Below are 14,412 nucleotides of genomic sequence, written 5' to 3'. Positions count from 1 at the left end.
CAGACATATTTGGCTCAAAGGACCTTATTCACACCTAATCCTCTTGGTACTCGCTGGCATGCATGTGTCATCTAGGTAGAGTATTTATAGTGCAAGACCACTAAAAGACTCATGTGTACAGTACATGTATCATCTGAATGACTGAATAGTCCTTTGCATCAACGCTTTGATTCATAAATGGTAAACTGCAGAATAATTTTGTGCGGTTCAAATAGTAATAATGTATATATATAAATTTTTGTTACTATTAACTGCGGCACGATTTGAACCGTCATTATTCAAAGTCTCAATGTTTTGATCTCCAATGTTACATTTATCATTAAGTTCAACAAGTGACATGAAGAGTTTAATTGTTATGTAAAATATGTGATTAAAAGAAAAACAAATGCTAAACTTCAGCATCCCCTAAACGCAAGTATGTTTTTTTGTAGTTAATACTGTCATTAGCACAAAGATAACTATTACTAAACAACTTCAAAATAAACGGACAGATTTGCTGAAAGTTTGCCACTTTTTAAAGCTCCTGGCATCTAAATCATAACCCTCTTGTTTCTTTCCTCTGCTGATTCTTCTGCTACAGTATCTAATTGGTTTCATCAGGTTCTTTAACATCTTATTCAAACGTAATCCTCTTCGGACTCTGTGGCAATCCTGATCCTCCACATGTACTGGTGGGGGATCATCGAGGACAGCATTGTACATGGAAGAGAAACCTGACTCGGATAGGCTCCGACCAAGCAAAGCATTGCTGAGGTGAGCCTCGAAAGATAACCGCTCGAACCGATCCATCAAGGAGCTTTGATTGTCACCGAAACTTCGAATAAATGGTGGAGTCTCCATGTCTCTTTATTTGTGTTTCGACCAAAACGTCCAGAAACTGTTCTTTTTAAGGGTAGAACATAATGGGAAATGTTTTCAAGAACAAGCAAAGAATCTTTAATACATTTTTTTTACTTCAAAAACTTAGTCTTGTCCTTAAAGCAAAGGATCTTAACCTACAAAACATCTTACAGAAGTTTTTTTTGCCGAAAATAAGCAAACAAAATGTTATTTTTTTGTTTTTAATTGGTTGCACTTCACCACACACATCTGTAGGCAACATAGGACTCGGTGAGTTCTCCCCTGTAACTCACTTTCACAACTTGTCCTTTCTCTAATCCGTAGTACCGCACAACCGCGTCTTTCTTTGAGATCCGAGGAAGCTAGCAAGTTAATATTCGAAAACAGTTAGAGAAGCTTGAGTTGATAAATCAGCCAAGTTTAAAGATAATGTACCTGTTTTTCCTCGATGTTGAACTGCTTGAGAAGTGCTTTCTTCTCTCCATCAGTCAGAACACGATGACGGAGGCTCAGTACGTGTTTGGTTAGGTTGACTAGCAAGTCGGTTATCTTAACGAGACAGAAAGAGGGAAAACTAGGTGTTAAAGCTTTGAAGTTGCCCCCAACAAAAAAAAAAAAAATATATATATATATATATGTACCTGGAATATCTCGACCTTGAAAGTGAAAAGCTCAATGGCTTTCAAGGCTTTATCGGTTACTTGGTTTTGGAGAACCAGTATCAGCCCGGTTATGGTCTCTTGGCTAAGTATCTCTGCTGCAACACTCCGGATTGTGTTGACTTTAACCTTACCAGTACCAAAAAAGACAACCTTCACCTGCAAAAAAATAAAAACAAAATCACAAAACTTGTTGAACTAGACCCTTTAAACAAATAACAAACTTCAGATGATAAGTGTTATAACATAAGACTTGAACTGGTGTAAGCAGCATCACAAGTTCGGAATAGTATACATTTTCATAAGTAACTAAGAATTTGTAAGACAATAGATATGCAGTCTGGTTTTACTAAAGAAACAAAAGACATAAGCAAACCACCTGCCAATATTTTGTTATAAAAGAATGACAATATCGTTCCTACTAACAACAAAACATATCAGCTTAACCGTTATTTTGCAGTATCATCTCATACTAACAATCAAAACTAATGCATCTAAAACATGCGCTAAAGCGAGTAGAAATCATTCAAGTCACTATATATGGTCTAGAGATCTAATAATCATTGTCAGTTCTTAAGTTTTTACAAATAAAATCAACTTAACCGTTCTTTTGCAGTTTGATCTCATTCTAACAATAAAAATATGCGAACTTGTAGCTATCAGAACTAAGCATTTAAGACATGCTCTAAACGGCTAGGAGATCACTCAAGTCACAATATATAATCTAGATCTCTAAGAATCATTGTCACTTCTTAAGTCTTTACCAGAAGAAATATCACATTTACAAAGTTTTCATTGGAGAAACATATAAGTCATACTACTTAATACGGACCATATAGTACTAGTTTCATCAACTAGAGACAATGACATGCATCACCATAACAAGACCATACTCCCAAAAGCCTAAGATTTGGTCATCCGAATCCAGAAAAGTAGCAAATATAGGCTTCAATCCGGAGATAAGTTCACATCTTTGCAAACCCTCAACATGCATATAGAAACAAAACCTCTAGAAATGGGGAAAAAAAATCAACAAGCAAAAACGAAACGATTGGTATAACCTTATTGGAAGAATCGGAGCGATGATGAGCGGAGATACGGAGACGGTCAACGTCGGGACGTTCGCCGTAAACAGTTCGAAAATCTTGGAGAGAGAGATTGATATCTTCGAGGGAGACTTCATATCCTCTGTCTCTGAGCATCTCCAAGGCGTTCCGCCGCGCTAGATAGTATCTGTGAGACTCTTCGCTCGATGGATCCACGTACTTGCTCAGACAAGGACCCGGAACTGTACTCGAACTCGAACACGAACTCTTGTCGTTCCCTATTATCCCCTCCATCTTATTTTTGTCACTAACCACTGTCTGCCTGAGTCAACTGGAGAAGTAGAGTAGTGGACTTTAAAAGTGAATGAAAAACGATGACGTTTAATTTTTGGCTTTTTTGGTCATTAGGGAATTTTTATTGATTGATTTATTTATTTATGTACTACAAATTGAGCTAATTTGCTGAATATACTAAAAAGGGTGAGATACTATAGAATGAGGGGAAATGGTAATAATGGGAGAAGAAAATTAGAGAGATATAATATATGAAATGCAAATATGGAATATTTGGTGTGTAGAGAGTACAAATTCTCCTACAAATTTTGGGGAGAGTAACCAAGAAAGGAAGCTTTTGGGACTTCTCTTTGACCAAAAATCCCACCAGAATGGATTTGAATGTTTTTGCAATTACAAACCCTAAATATAAAAACATGTTATCCATAATGAAAATATCCTGCCAATTTCTTTCGAGTTCAATCTATATATAGCTAATCAAATGATGAAATTATCATCCTCAATCACAAAGAAAACAATTTATTACCATTATCATCCGGAATTATAAAGATAACAATTTATTGCCAGCGATGCAATTTAATGAGAAAATTTCTGACATGATGCAAATATCTATATTATTAAAATTGAAGTACAAATATGAACTTGTCCTTAAAATAATTTTTAATTATATTCCTATGCTATTGAAAAACGAATAATCCTAACCTCTTGCATTTATTATTTTTTGTCAATTAAAAAAATCATAAAATATATCTCAACCGATTTTAAAAACTTTCCAAAAAAATAGTTTTAATAAACTTTCCAATTAGTTGCTACAAAAGGAATATTCTTTTTTAAAAAATATCACCAACACCTAAAATACACAAAATAGTACTATGCTAAATGCTAAGATAACAATAATAGTTCCAAAAATGATCTAGATATAAAACTTCAACTACATTAATAGTAGTCCCTAAATTAATAACCTTTAAACCAAGCCTACCAATTGTTAATAAATTTATTAAACCATATCACATATATAAAATTTGAAAATTTAAATAAAATTAATATTTTTTTTATAGATTTTAATATATATTAAATTATTATGTATTTAAAAAAATAGAGTTAATTTTACAATAAAAGCCCAACAATGATAAACAAAATTAATTGGGTTTATAATTGTATCATTCTTTAGACTATGATATAAATATAGGATATGAAATTTTTTATTTTATTTTGAATCGACAATCTATATCGTTATTACATTTCACTAATGAAAATGTGTGTTCTATACTTTAAAATATCAATACTAATTAAATACACATATTATCATTAAATATTTTTTAACATATTATATCAAAATTAATAAGTCATGCACTTTTGACCAAAAAGATGTATAATATAAAAACAAAATAACTTATAAACATCTAAACTCAAATGTTAAAATTCTAATAAAAGTTGTTATTACTATAAAACCGAAATAATTAAACCGAAAACTATTATCAAAATCTAGGAACTATTAAGCGTTAAAACAACTCATGAAAGAATGATAATTTCATAGTTAAATTTATGAATGATCCCCTTGAATGATAATTTCATAGTTAAATTTATGGATGATCAAAAATCCCCTTTGCACAAACTTTTCATTGATAAAACTCTGCAACAAAACGTCTGAATGATTTTTTGCCATCATGCAAAATACCAATCATAATCTAATATGTTATGTACTTAAAATAAAATAGTAATAATCATCTGGATGTGAAAAGTATCAGGCCAAAAACAAATATAATACAAACAAAAAACAACACCAGACAAGAGAGTAACAATAGTTAGACTTGAGCCAATTCTTATTCCAATATACCATACTAACCCAATACCATCTTAGTAAGAATCATCATCTCTTTCGTAATCTTCTTCTCTTTTACAGTTCATACACTCAATCTAAGCCCCTTTCACCCACACATCTTCTGATTCAACAGGTTACTTAGACGCTACACTGACGACAACGCACCAATCCATTCTCATTGCATTTCGGACATCTCTTGAACCGTTCCTCTTCCTCTCCAAACACTTTAGTGCTACCATCACAATTACTACAAGGCACAAACCTTGCGTCACCACAGCTCCGGCACGTCCCCAAGCATTCACAAGCAGGGAAATCTTTCAACATCTCAGCTAACTCACCGCTATCGTTTAGCTTCATAATCTCCTCGACGCCACCAATGTGGCTTCCTCTGATAAACACCTGAGGCAAACAAACCGGTTTTGGTTTCTCTCCAGCACCGAGCAAGCTTTGAAGCTCTTTCCTATACTTAGAATCCATAGAGATATCACGCTCGTCTACCGCTACTTGAAGCCCTTTCAATATCATTCTTACACAGCAGCAATCCTCGTAAGTCTTTCGAATTCCTCGGAGAGTTGTGAAGTAGAGCACAATCTTGTCTTCTGCTCCTTGTAATCTCGGTTTAGCGCAAACAGATTTTGGCTCGCTGGTTATGAAAGAGAGGGACTTTGTGGTTGTGAGAGGTTTTCTAGTGTCGACACTATGATTGGTTAACTGCTTAGAAGACAAAGCTTTCTTGTAAGAAGAGACAATGCTAGGATCTAAACCAGACAAGAAAGATTCTTCAGACAAATGCTTCCAAAGAGGCTGCTTTGGTTTATAAGACAACGGGACCCAATCTTCTTCCTCTTGTCCGGTCCTCACGAATTCGTAAGATTCGTCCAATTTCAAAGCAGACCCATTTCGATTCGGGTCGGGTTTAGGGCAAAGATCCGAATCTTGACCGGAGCCAAGCTTACCCGGTTTAGCGATTTCGAATTCGAACTCGTCGTCCAAGCCGTCCATGAGCTCCCATGTGTTAATGACCGAGTCGGGAGAGAACGAGTCGCGCGAGACCGGATCTGTCGTGTTCTTGTCGGAGATTGAGATACGAGGAGGCGTCTCTTGGTCGGAGGAGCTTTTGAGGAGGAGAGAGCCGTATGAGGTGGAGGTGAGGGAAACGAGGTGGTGAGTGTCGCCTTTTCTAGCCGGAGGATGGTGAACCAACGGCGTCGGAAAAGAGAAAGCTTTGTGGATCGCCGGAGAAGGGGAGTCGGAGGCGGCGACGAAGGAAGAAGAGACAGAAGTAGAAGAAGCTGAAGAAGAGGTTTTTGAAGTAGAAGAACCCATTTTGAGTTGAATTTAACAAACACTGAGCTTTGAAAGATTTAGTTTGGTTTCTCTTTCTGGGTTCTTCTGAGATGTTTGATTCTCTCTCTCTCTGGGGGTTGATAGAGAGACAGAAGAGGAAAGCTAGAGGAGGTGGAGAATAGCTGTCTAGGACAGTTGGAGGTGGAAGAAAGATGGTGGAAAATTTAATGGCAGAAGAACACGATGGTGATGTTTATTTTTCCGACACCCAACTAGTCGATTTGATTTTGATTGTGTAACGAATGCTATAAATCGGGATAACATTTTAACATGTAATTAAATTAAAGACGACAACGAGAAAAGAGAAAAAATAAATGAAATATGTCATTATCTGCATAACTTCAATCTTTATTACTATATTTTTCGTACGAAAACAAGATATATAGGAGGGGGAAAAGGAAAATTTATTATATATTGACATGTCATTTTCAAAAATTTTAACAATATAACTTTAATTCAAAATGAATGTATTATATTATATATTGATTAATTTAGCATTCTTCTGTCAACAATTTAGCATTTAATTCTAGCAGTATAATACTTTCTAAACTGTTTTATATTAAATCGTAGGAAATATATATAACTTTCGTGACAAAAAAAGGAAATATATATAACTTTTTTTCTTTTGATCAAATATGAAACAAAATGATTAAATATATCTACATGGATATTAAATTTGATGTAAAAGAAGAAAAAATAACAAATCTTTTTAGAAATGGTACTACTATATACAATGAATGACTCGAATAATAAATTTCGAGATACGACTTGGGCAGAGCATTCATGTGAATGATATAATCAATGACTTTATGCAAAGTTTCTAGTCCACATCTGACCTGTTATCGAGACCTGGTTTAGTTGATTTTGAGTGAAACTACATTAAATTTGTCATTTTTGATCTGACGTAACTTCTAGTTCCTTGAGCTGGTGTTTTTGGTGACTGGTGTGCAATTAATTGACATAGCTGTAGATTCAAATTCCCACGAGAAAGTATATGGTGCTTTGCTGTTACCTTTATTTTTGCTTGTTTTGGGTCAAATGATTTGCTGTTGGCCTGGTACATGTTACATTATTGATAAAATATACTATGGAATATGTTCTTCGGAATTGGTTTGGTTAAATCAAACAAAATCGTGTTGGTAAAAATGATAAAATATATGGAATATATTCTCTTTAGCCATGCTTTGCTCTACTCTTGGCTGAGGAGATTTGACATCAAATCAAAAGATGCATGAGATTCTTCTGTTCTGTGCAGATTGATTGCAGTTACATACCCTTCCTGAAAATCAGAAGGCCTGAGTGCAAAACGTGTTTGTTCTACCTACAAGGAAGCAAGCTAAGGAGCGAAAAAAAAGGAACAACAAAGTATGATGTTGAGATAAATAAATACTACAGAATCTCAAAGGAAAAAAAGCTTTGTTACTGAACTTAAAAAGAGTTGTCACTTATGTCTTGAAACTCATCCAAGAACTGTTTAAGCTGTTGTATATATTTTGTGACACAAGTAGATAACCATAGAAATTATCTGACTATAAATGATCATGGTCTTGAACATACTTCTATATAAACACAACAACACAAAAAAAGCCAAACAGGATTGTTGCATCTCGGTGTTGCTGATCACAATGTTCATGGTAGATACATTAACAAGGAAGCAAAGCATCATCAAGTCTCATATAGGAAGCAAAGCATCAGTCATACCTACACACACTTTAGTGACCGAGACATATATCACATCCCCATCTATTAACATAAACTATTATCAATCAAACTTTAAGAGTCTCAGTGGAATCTAAAGAGACACTGATCGAAGACAACGGATCAAAAAGGAAGAAATTATAAATCGAGAAAAGTAAGAACATATACGCATATATATAGAAGGAGAGCTAAAGAATCTCTGAATCGAAATCATCCGACATGGAAAGGACCAATATCTCCGTTTCTGAGAGAGCCAGCGATCTCGTCGGCGATAGACAAGCAAGTGAAGACCCAACCGCTCAGAGAAAACCAAACCATTCTCATCAGATACGTCGCCATGCCCAGCGGCATCGCCATTCTCCACGTTTCGTCTGTTTCCTTCTCCGCCTCAAATGATTGATGAGGAAGAATCAAAGCTTCGAAAAAAGTAGTAATTGTTAAGTATCTTCCAACCAATCAATTCTCGACACGTGTTTGATTCTCATTAACTGATTCACCAGCTACGTCTCTGTCTGGGCCCACCCAAGCCGCCGTGAAACGCATCGTCATCAATGCCTTCAATAATTTAATATCTCTCTACACTTAAAAAAAAAAAAAAAATTAGGTATGGGATCCGACCCGGATTCTTATTCGGAACCTGACCCGACTAGGTGGTTCATGGACCATGGATTCCCGCTCCGTTGCCATTTTCAATTTCGTTTTGAAATTGCATCTCGTCAAAAGCCAAATCTGAGCAACGTCTCTCAGTTTCTCTCTCGCTCTCTAAGCAAATGGCTCCTCCCTTTGTCTTCCCCCAAATCCTACGAGCCCTAGAAGAAGATCCCGAAGACAATCACCGTCTCTTCGCTCAGAACCCCGTCGACGTCACCTCTCTTCGCCCTTCCGATCTCGAAGAGTTCGTCAAAGGTATCACTCCTAATCTTCTATCTAATTCTTCGAGAAAATTCGAATTACATGCAGCTAATTGAACTAGGGTTTAGCTTTTACCTGCGTTGCAATCTAATTAGGAGATCTCGGAGATTACGAGATCGCCACGTAGTTATTAGTAAAGTTAGCAGTTTGTTTATAAGTTAGTTAGACTGCGAAGATTAGTCACTATGTATTGTTTAATTGAAATTTAATTTTGTTTGTGAAACTCAGGTGTATCATTTGACTTATCTGATAGAGAACTCTTCTGTATCGAAGACCAAGACGTTTTCGACCGTGTCTACTCTTTAGTCAGGAGCTTCTACACTCTCCCTCCCTCTTGCAAGTGTAATCTTGTTGAAAGCCTTCGCTCTAATCTAAGTGTTCTTCTCCCAAACGTGGATTCGATCTCACGGTCTGTACAAGACCAGGAGGATGAAGTTCCGATCATCGATAGGATCACATCTCATCGCAATGCCTTGAAGATATACACTTTCTTTCTTATTACTATTGTTATGACTGAAGAGTCACATGTTAGCAATGTTGACAGCACAAAGGTGGTTTTTTTTTTCTTTTTTTAAGATTACTTAAGAGTAGAGTTTTGGTATAGTGATGTTGTGGATGAACAGGTGGCGGGACGAGGGAGGAAGAAGCTTGTTGTTCAGTCATGGAACTGGGAGCCTCAGAGGGGTAGGATGCTTAATTTGATTGCAAACTCTCTTGAGATCAACTTGTCCTTGCTATTTGGATCGTCGGAGCTAGATGAAAACTACCTCTCTTTCATTGTCAAGTAAGTTCTGTCATCTACTCATACATGCTCCATGTTTAATGTACATTCTCTTAGCTTTTTTCATTTTATTTTCCTTGTAGAAACTCGTTCTCTCTTTTTGAGAATGCGGCGATCTTGAAAGACCCTGAGGCAAAAGATGCTTTGTGCCGCATCATAGGAGCGTCTGCTACAAAGTACCGTTACATTGTGCAGTCATGTGCTTCGGTCATGCATTTGATACACAAGTATGATTTTGCTGTTGTACACGTCGCTGATGCAGTTGCTAGAGCTGAAAGTAAGTATTCGGATGGTACCTTGGCCGTGACAATCATTAGAGATATTGGGAGGACTGATCCCAAAGCCTATGTTAAAGATACGGTTGGGGCTGACAATGTGGGACGTTTCTTGGTCGAGCTCGCTGATCGTTTGCCGAAAGTAATGTCGACAAATGTTGGAGTTTTGGTCCCTCATTTTGGTGGTGAATCATATAAGATCAGAAACGCACTAGTTGGTGTTCTTGGAAAATTAGTTGCAAAAGCGTTTAATGATGTTGAGGGAGATGTGAGTTCCAAGTCCCTTCGTCTGCGGACTAAGCAAGCTATGTTGGAAATTTTGCTCGAACGGTGTAGGGATGTTTCTGCCTATACAAGGAGCCGAGTTCTTCAGGTTTGGGCTGAACTGTGTGAAGAGCATTCTGTTTCGATTGGCCTATGGAACGAGGTTGCATCAATATCTGCTGGAAGACTGGAAGACAAGAGTGCAATTGTTAGAAAATCCGCATTGAATTTACTGATCACGATGTTGCAGCATAATCCCTTTGGTCCACAGCTTCGGATAGCTTCATTTGAAGCAACTCTGGAGCAGTATAAAAGAAAACTGAACGAACTTGAACCAAACCGCCCTACTGAAGACTCATCAAAAGGGCCAACTTCAGATGGTGACTCCTGTAATGGAGATGGTGAAATCGATGACTTGCAACCTGAAGTTACAAATAATACGCATCTGGATAGTCTACCTGATAGCTGTCAGCCAGATAATGAGGAAGATATCCGTGAGAAGGATGCTTCTGTTCCAGATATTGGTAACGTCGAGCAGACCAAGGCCTTGATTGCTTCCCTTGAGGCTGGATTGAGCTTCTCAAAGTGCATGTCAGCTAGTATGCCGATCCTCGTTCAGTTGATGGCTTCATCTTCTGCCAGTGATGTCGAGAATGCTATTCTCTTGTTGATGAGGTGTAAGCAGTTCCAAATTGATGGTGCAGAAGCTTGTCTCCGTAAAATTCTGCCTCTGGTATGGTCTCTTATCTCGAATTGTAACTCCTAAAAATCCTTTCATCTGCCGTTTTATGAGTTAACGACATCCCCTGCATACATGGTGCTAAATACCTGTTTTATATTTATCTCTGCAGGCCTTTTCTCAGGATAAGTCCATTTATGAGGCAGTGGAGAATGCCTTCATTTCAATCTACATAAGGAAAAATCCAGTTGAAACGGCGAAACAGCTGCTGAACCTTGCCATAGATTCGAATATAGGCGATCAAGCAGCGCTAGAGTTTATTGTTAATGCTTTAGTGTCCAAAGGTGAAATATCTAGCAGCACGGTGAGTTCATTCTTTGACTCCAGCAATACATGTAGTCATGCACGGCCAAAAACAACGAAGAACAAATAACCGTTGTTATTTATTATTGGTTCATCATTTCTTGAGTTAAAGAATTTCACCTCAAGAGGTTAATTACTGCTTCTATCATTTTTTTTTGTCTTTGTAGACTTCGGCTCTGTGGGACTTCTTCTGCTTTAACATCAATGGGACAACTGCGGAGCAAAGCCGTGGGGCTCTATCTGTCCTTTGCATGGCTGCTAAGTCGTCCTCTAGGATTCTTGGATCACACATACAGGATATTATTGATATTGGGTTTGGCCGTTGGGCAAAAGTGGAACCTCTACTTGCCAGAACTGCATGCACTGCTATTCAGCGGCTTTCCGAAGAAGATAGGAAGAAGTTATTGCTCAGCAGTGGCAGCCGATTGTTTAGTATTCTCGAGAGCTTGATCACTGGGAACTGGCTTCCAGAAAACATATTTTATGCTACTGCTGATAAAGCCATAAGTGCGATATACATGATCCACCCAACTCCAGAAGCCTTAGCTTCTACAATTATTAAAAAGTCCCTGAGCACGGTGTTTGACGTAGTTGAACAAGATCAAGCACAGAGTGATAGCGACGGCAATACAGTTGATTGTCTGACCACAGTTCATGTTGCAAAGCTCAGTAGATTCTTGTTCGTTGTCAGTCATATTGCCATGAACCAGTTGGTGTATATAGAATCCTGCATCCAGAAGATCCGGAGACAGAAGACTAGAAAGGACAAAGCGGCTGCTGAAAGTCAGAATACAGAAGAAAACCCTGGTGCCACGCAAGAGGTACATACCGATACCCTAAAGTGCAGCTGGTGGCACAAACGTTGCAACCTCAATTGGTTACTTTTACGTGCTAGTGCTTATCTCATTCGATGTTTTGTTTGTTTTTCAGAACAATAGCATAAATGCTGAGCTAGGACTGGCTGCCTCTGATGACGCACTGCTTGACACACTCGCTGAAAGAGCAGAGAGAGAGATTGTTTCTGGTGGTTCTGGCGAGAAGAATCTGATTGGGGACTGTGCAACTTTTCTCTCGAAGCTTTGCAGAAATTTTTCTGTACTGCAAAAGGTAGTTAGTTTTTCATTCATTTCCCTGCTTCATGTTGTGTGATGATGTTGTAGGCTTGTGTTTTAGCTTCCTCTTCTTTCGCTTTCACATTTGTTTTCTGATATACAAAAAATTGAATTCCATTCTCACAGCATCCAGAACTACAAGCTTCTGCAATGCTTGCACTATGCAGGTGTATGATTATTGATGCAAGTTTCTGGTAAGTTCAAATCTTAATTTCATATTCTCTTTATCCTTAACAAAACTAAACTTATAGTTAAATTGACGTGTAAACCTCAATGTATGCCAGCGAATCCAATCTCCAGCTTCTCTTCACAGTAGTTGAAAATGCACCTTCTGAAGTTGTCCGTTCAAATTGCACCCTTTCCCTCGGAGACTTGGCCGTTCGTTTTCCAAATCTCTTAGAACCTTGGACAGAAAATATGTATGCCAGGTTACGGGATGCTTCAGTTTCGGTCAGGAAAAATGCTGTCCTGGTCCTTTCACATCTTATACTGAACGATATGATGAAGGTATGGCTCCTTACCACTTTCATTCTATCTTTAAACATCTTCAATAATAGTTTGAGGTTTCATTTTGTGAATCCTGATTTCAGGTGAAAGGGCATATTAACGAAATGGCTATATGTATAGAAGATGATGTGGAAAGGATCTCTAGTCTTGCAAAATTATTTTTCCATGAACTGTCTAAGAAAGGTCAGTTGTGCAATATCTAACAAAGCCAGTTCAACTTTTGAATGAAATTTAACGCTTGAGCCTCTTTTCTGCCAAACAAATCCAGGATCCAATCCTATATACAATCTACTTCCTGATATACTTGGGCAGTTATCCAACCGGAATTTGAAGAGAGAGTCATTCTGTAATGTCATGCAGTTCTTGATCGGCTCCATCAAAAAGGTATATAGCGCGATATTGAAGTTAGAAGGACTTGTATTCAGTCTTATCTAATCACTCATCTCTGTCCTCAACTATCTCCAGGACAAACAGATGGAGGCTCTGGTTGAGAAGCTTTGCAATAGGTTTAGCGGTGTCACAGGTACACTTGGATAGATAATATATCCTTACACTTGTTATGGGTTTAATAGAAAGTATATGCGTTATAAGTCTACGTCTACACTTGCAGATACAAAACAGTGGGAATACATTTCGTATTCTCTTTCGTTGCTGACGTTCACAGAAAAGGGAATCAAAAAGCTTATCGAGTCATTCAAGTCCTACGAGCACGCTTTAGCAGAGGATCTAGTGACGGAAAACTTTAGAAGCATAATCAATAAGGTACGTTTCTCTGGTTTTTTTCACCCATGCCATTGTCTTCATTCTTCTCGTGCTATATGTGAGTTTGGCATCTGGTTGTGAATCTGAGCAGGGAAAGAAGTTTGCGAAACCAGAACTTAAAGCGTGCATTGAAGAGTTTGAGGAGAAGCTCAATAAGTTCCACATGGAAAAGAAAGAACAAGAAGAAACCGCAAGAAACGCCCAGGTTCATATAGAGAAAACCAAGAACATGGAATCTCTTGTCGTCCCCAGCAAAGTGAAAGACGAACCTGTAGAAGAATATGATGATGATGATGATGAAGAAGGTTAGTGCTTTTTCAGACTCTGGGCTAAAACAAAGTTCACTGTACCAGATTTTAGATAATCAGATGCCAGTTAAAGAAACCTTACTAAAACATTGGATAGTCTCTATCTTTTTCTAAAGCACCATTTTGTGTGTTTCTCAGGCGTTTCAGACAGTGAAATCGTGGATCCATCAATGGGAGAACAGGGGGATAGTTTAAAAGCATCTGACTCTGAGGAAGAACCATCGAACTCTGAGGAAGAGCTATCGGACTCCGAGGAAGTACCAGATTCTGAGCAAAGTGGTACCACAAGTCCTTATTCCTTGAACCAAAACACCAGTGCCGATATATTAAAACTTTCATATACATCTTTTAAACAATCTCACACCATTTTTGTTTCAGGGGAAGAAGAAGAAGAAGAAGAAGAAGGAGAAGGAGAAGGCGAATCAGAAAGCAGCAACGTCAAGAGAGGAAACCGTGCAAAATTATCTAGCAGCAGCATCAGGAGAAGCCTGAGGTCATCAAGTAGAACGTAAAGAAACCGTGTAGAAGCAGAGAGAGAGAGAGAGAGTGTGTGGTTAATTTGCTCAACATCTCGAGAGCTATCTTATTATAACTAGGTCTATTCTGGTCACTCACTGCTTTCGTTTTTTTTTCTTTCTGTAAGATGCTTAAATATTGAAGAATCGACCATATATCTATTTGTCAATGGTGATATGATAAAAGATCAATTCATATAGAACAAAGTACGTTAAAGCTGGGGTTTA

The 14,412-nt window shown here is 37.7% G+C and overlaps 4 protein-coding genes and 1 long non-coding RNA gene across 9 annotated transcripts; 1 reads left to right on the top strand and 4 right to left on the bottom strand.

Annotated features, from left to right (window-relative positions):
• Positions 1 to 872: 872 nt before the first annotated feature.
• LOC103841615 (DNA-directed RNA polymerase V subunit 5A) lies at positions 873 to 2,888 on the bottom strand. The gene is made up of 4 exons (XM_009118167.2): positions 2,561 to 2,888; positions 1,482 to 1,658; positions 1,276 to 1,389; positions 873 to 1,202 (listed from the first exon to the last, which is right to left on the bottom strand). The coding sequence occupies exons 1-4, from the start codon at positions 2,837 to 2,839 to the stop codon at positions 1,077 to 1,079; spliced, it is 696 nt and encodes a 231-aa protein (XP_009116415.1). The 5' UTR covers positions 2,840 to 2,888; the 3' UTR covers positions 873 to 1,076.
• A 1,643-nt stretch (positions 2,889 to 4,531) lies between these two features.
• Positions 4,532 to 6,311, bottom strand: LOC103841614 (uncharacterized protein At5g39865). The gene has a single exon (XM_009118166.3). The coding sequence runs from the start codon at positions 5,985 to 5,987 to the stop codon at positions 4,800 to 4,802; it is 1,188 nt and encodes a 395-aa protein (XP_009116414.1). The 5' UTR covers positions 5,988 to 6,311; the 3' UTR covers positions 4,532 to 4,799.
• Positions 6,312 to 7,014: 703 nt separating this feature from the next.
• LOC103841613 lies at positions 7,015 to 8,299 on the bottom strand. 3 transcript variants are annotated; one of them, XM_009118165.3, is made up of 2 exons: positions 7,875 to 8,299; positions 7,015 to 7,329 (listed from the first exon to the last, which is right to left on the bottom strand). In XM_009118165.3, the coding sequence occupies exon 1, from the start codon at positions 8,061 to 8,063 to the stop codon at positions 7,917 to 7,919; it is 147 nt and encodes a 48-aa protein (XP_009116413.1). In that variant the 5' UTR covers positions 8,064 to 8,299; the 3' UTR covers positions 7,015 to 7,329; positions 7,875 to 7,916. The 3 variants fall into 3 exon arrangements, with proteins under 3 accessions (XP_009116413.1, XP_033136065.1, XP_033136064.1); XM_033280174.1 differs by having other exon boundaries at positions 7,015 to 7,287; XM_033280173.1 differs by lacking the exon at positions 7,015 to 7,329 and adding an exon at positions 7,408 to 7,718.
• Positions 8,300 to 8,373: 74 nt separating this feature from the next.
• On the top strand, positions 8,374 to 14,401 carry LOC103841612 (condensin complex subunit 1). Of its 3 annotated transcripts, none has more exons than XM_033280070.1 (16): positions 8,374 to 8,612; positions 8,847 to 9,169; positions 9,242 to 9,402; positions 9,483 to 10,671; positions 10,790 to 10,981; positions 11,148 to 11,801; positions 11,911 to 12,087; positions 12,219 to 12,286; positions 12,377 to 12,599; positions 12,683 to 12,782; positions 12,868 to 12,983; positions 13,065 to 13,122; positions 13,210 to 13,361; positions 13,453 to 13,666; positions 13,808 to 13,948; positions 14,054 to 14,401. In XM_033280070.1, exons 1-16 carry the CDS (start codon positions 8,477 to 8,479, stop codon positions 14,179 to 14,181), a joined length of 4,032 nt encoding a protein of 1,343 aa, XP_033135961.1. In that variant the 5' UTR covers positions 8,374 to 8,476; the 3' UTR covers positions 14,182 to 14,401. The 3 variants fall into 3 exon arrangements, with proteins under 3 accessions (XP_033135961.1, XP_009116412.1, XP_009116411.1); XM_009118164.3 differs by having other exon boundaries at positions 14,048 to 14,401; XM_009118163.3 differs by having other exon boundaries at positions 13,808 to 14,401.
• Positions 13,160 to 14,153, bottom strand: LOC117128219. Its single transcript, XR_004451467.1, has 2 exons — positions 13,752 to 14,153; positions 13,160 to 13,630 (listed from the first exon to the last, which is right to left on the bottom strand). It is a non-coding gene; the product is annotated as an uncharacterized LOC117128219 (long non-coding RNA).
• Positions 14,402 to 14,412: the final 11 nt, after the last annotated feature.

The sequence above is a fragment of the Brassica rapa genome, chromosome A09, assembly GCF_000309985.2.
Source record: "Brassica rapa cultivar Chiifu-401-42 chromosome A09, CAAS_Brap_v3.01, whole genome shotgun sequence".
NCBI classification, from domain to species: Eukaryota; Viridiplantae; Streptophyta; class Magnoliopsida; order Brassicales; family Brassicaceae; genus Brassica; species Brassica rapa.
The sequence above is the reverse complement of the archived record's forward strand: the minus strand, read 5'-3'. Positions and strand labels throughout refer to the sequence as shown.

What these genes read in the sequence shown, in the direction of transcription:
- LOC103841612 (XM_009118163.3), top strand. Translation starts at nt 8,477, where the DNA reads ATGGCTCCTCCCTTTGTCTTCCCCCAAATCCTACGAGCCCTAGAAGAA. An exon ending in TCCGTAAAATTCTGCCTCTG is followed by an intron (nt 10,672 to 10,789) that starts GTATGGTCTCTT and finishes TTATCTCTGCAG; the next exon opens with GCCTTTTCTCAGGATAAGTC. An exon ending in TACTGAACGATATGATGAAG is followed by an intron (nt 12,600 to 12,682) that starts GTATGGCTCCTT and finishes TCCTGATTTCAG; the next exon opens with GTGAAAGGGCATATTAACGA.
- LOC103841613 (XM_009118165.3), bottom strand. Translation starts at nt 8,063, where the DNA reads ATGGCGATGCCGCTGGGCATGGCGACGTATCTGATGAGAATGGTTTGG.
- LOC103841614 (XM_009118166.3), bottom strand. Translation starts at nt 5,987, where the DNA reads ATGGGTTCTTCTACTTCAAAAACCTCTTCTTCAGCTTCTTCTACTTCT.
- LOC103841615 (XM_009118167.2), bottom strand. Translation starts at nt 2,839, where the DNA reads ATGGAGGGGATAATAGGGAACGACAAGAGTTCGTGTTCGAGTTCGAGT. An exon ending in GCTCCGATTCTTCCAATAAG is followed by an intron (nt 1,659 to 2,560) that starts GTTATACCAATC and finishes ATTTTTTTGCAG; the next exon opens with GTGAAGGTTGTCTTTTTTGG. An exon ending in TCAAGGTCGAGATATTCCAG is followed by an intron (nt 1,390 to 1,481) that starts GTACATATATAT and finishes TGTCTCGTTAAG; the next exon opens with ATAACCGACTTGCTAGTCAA.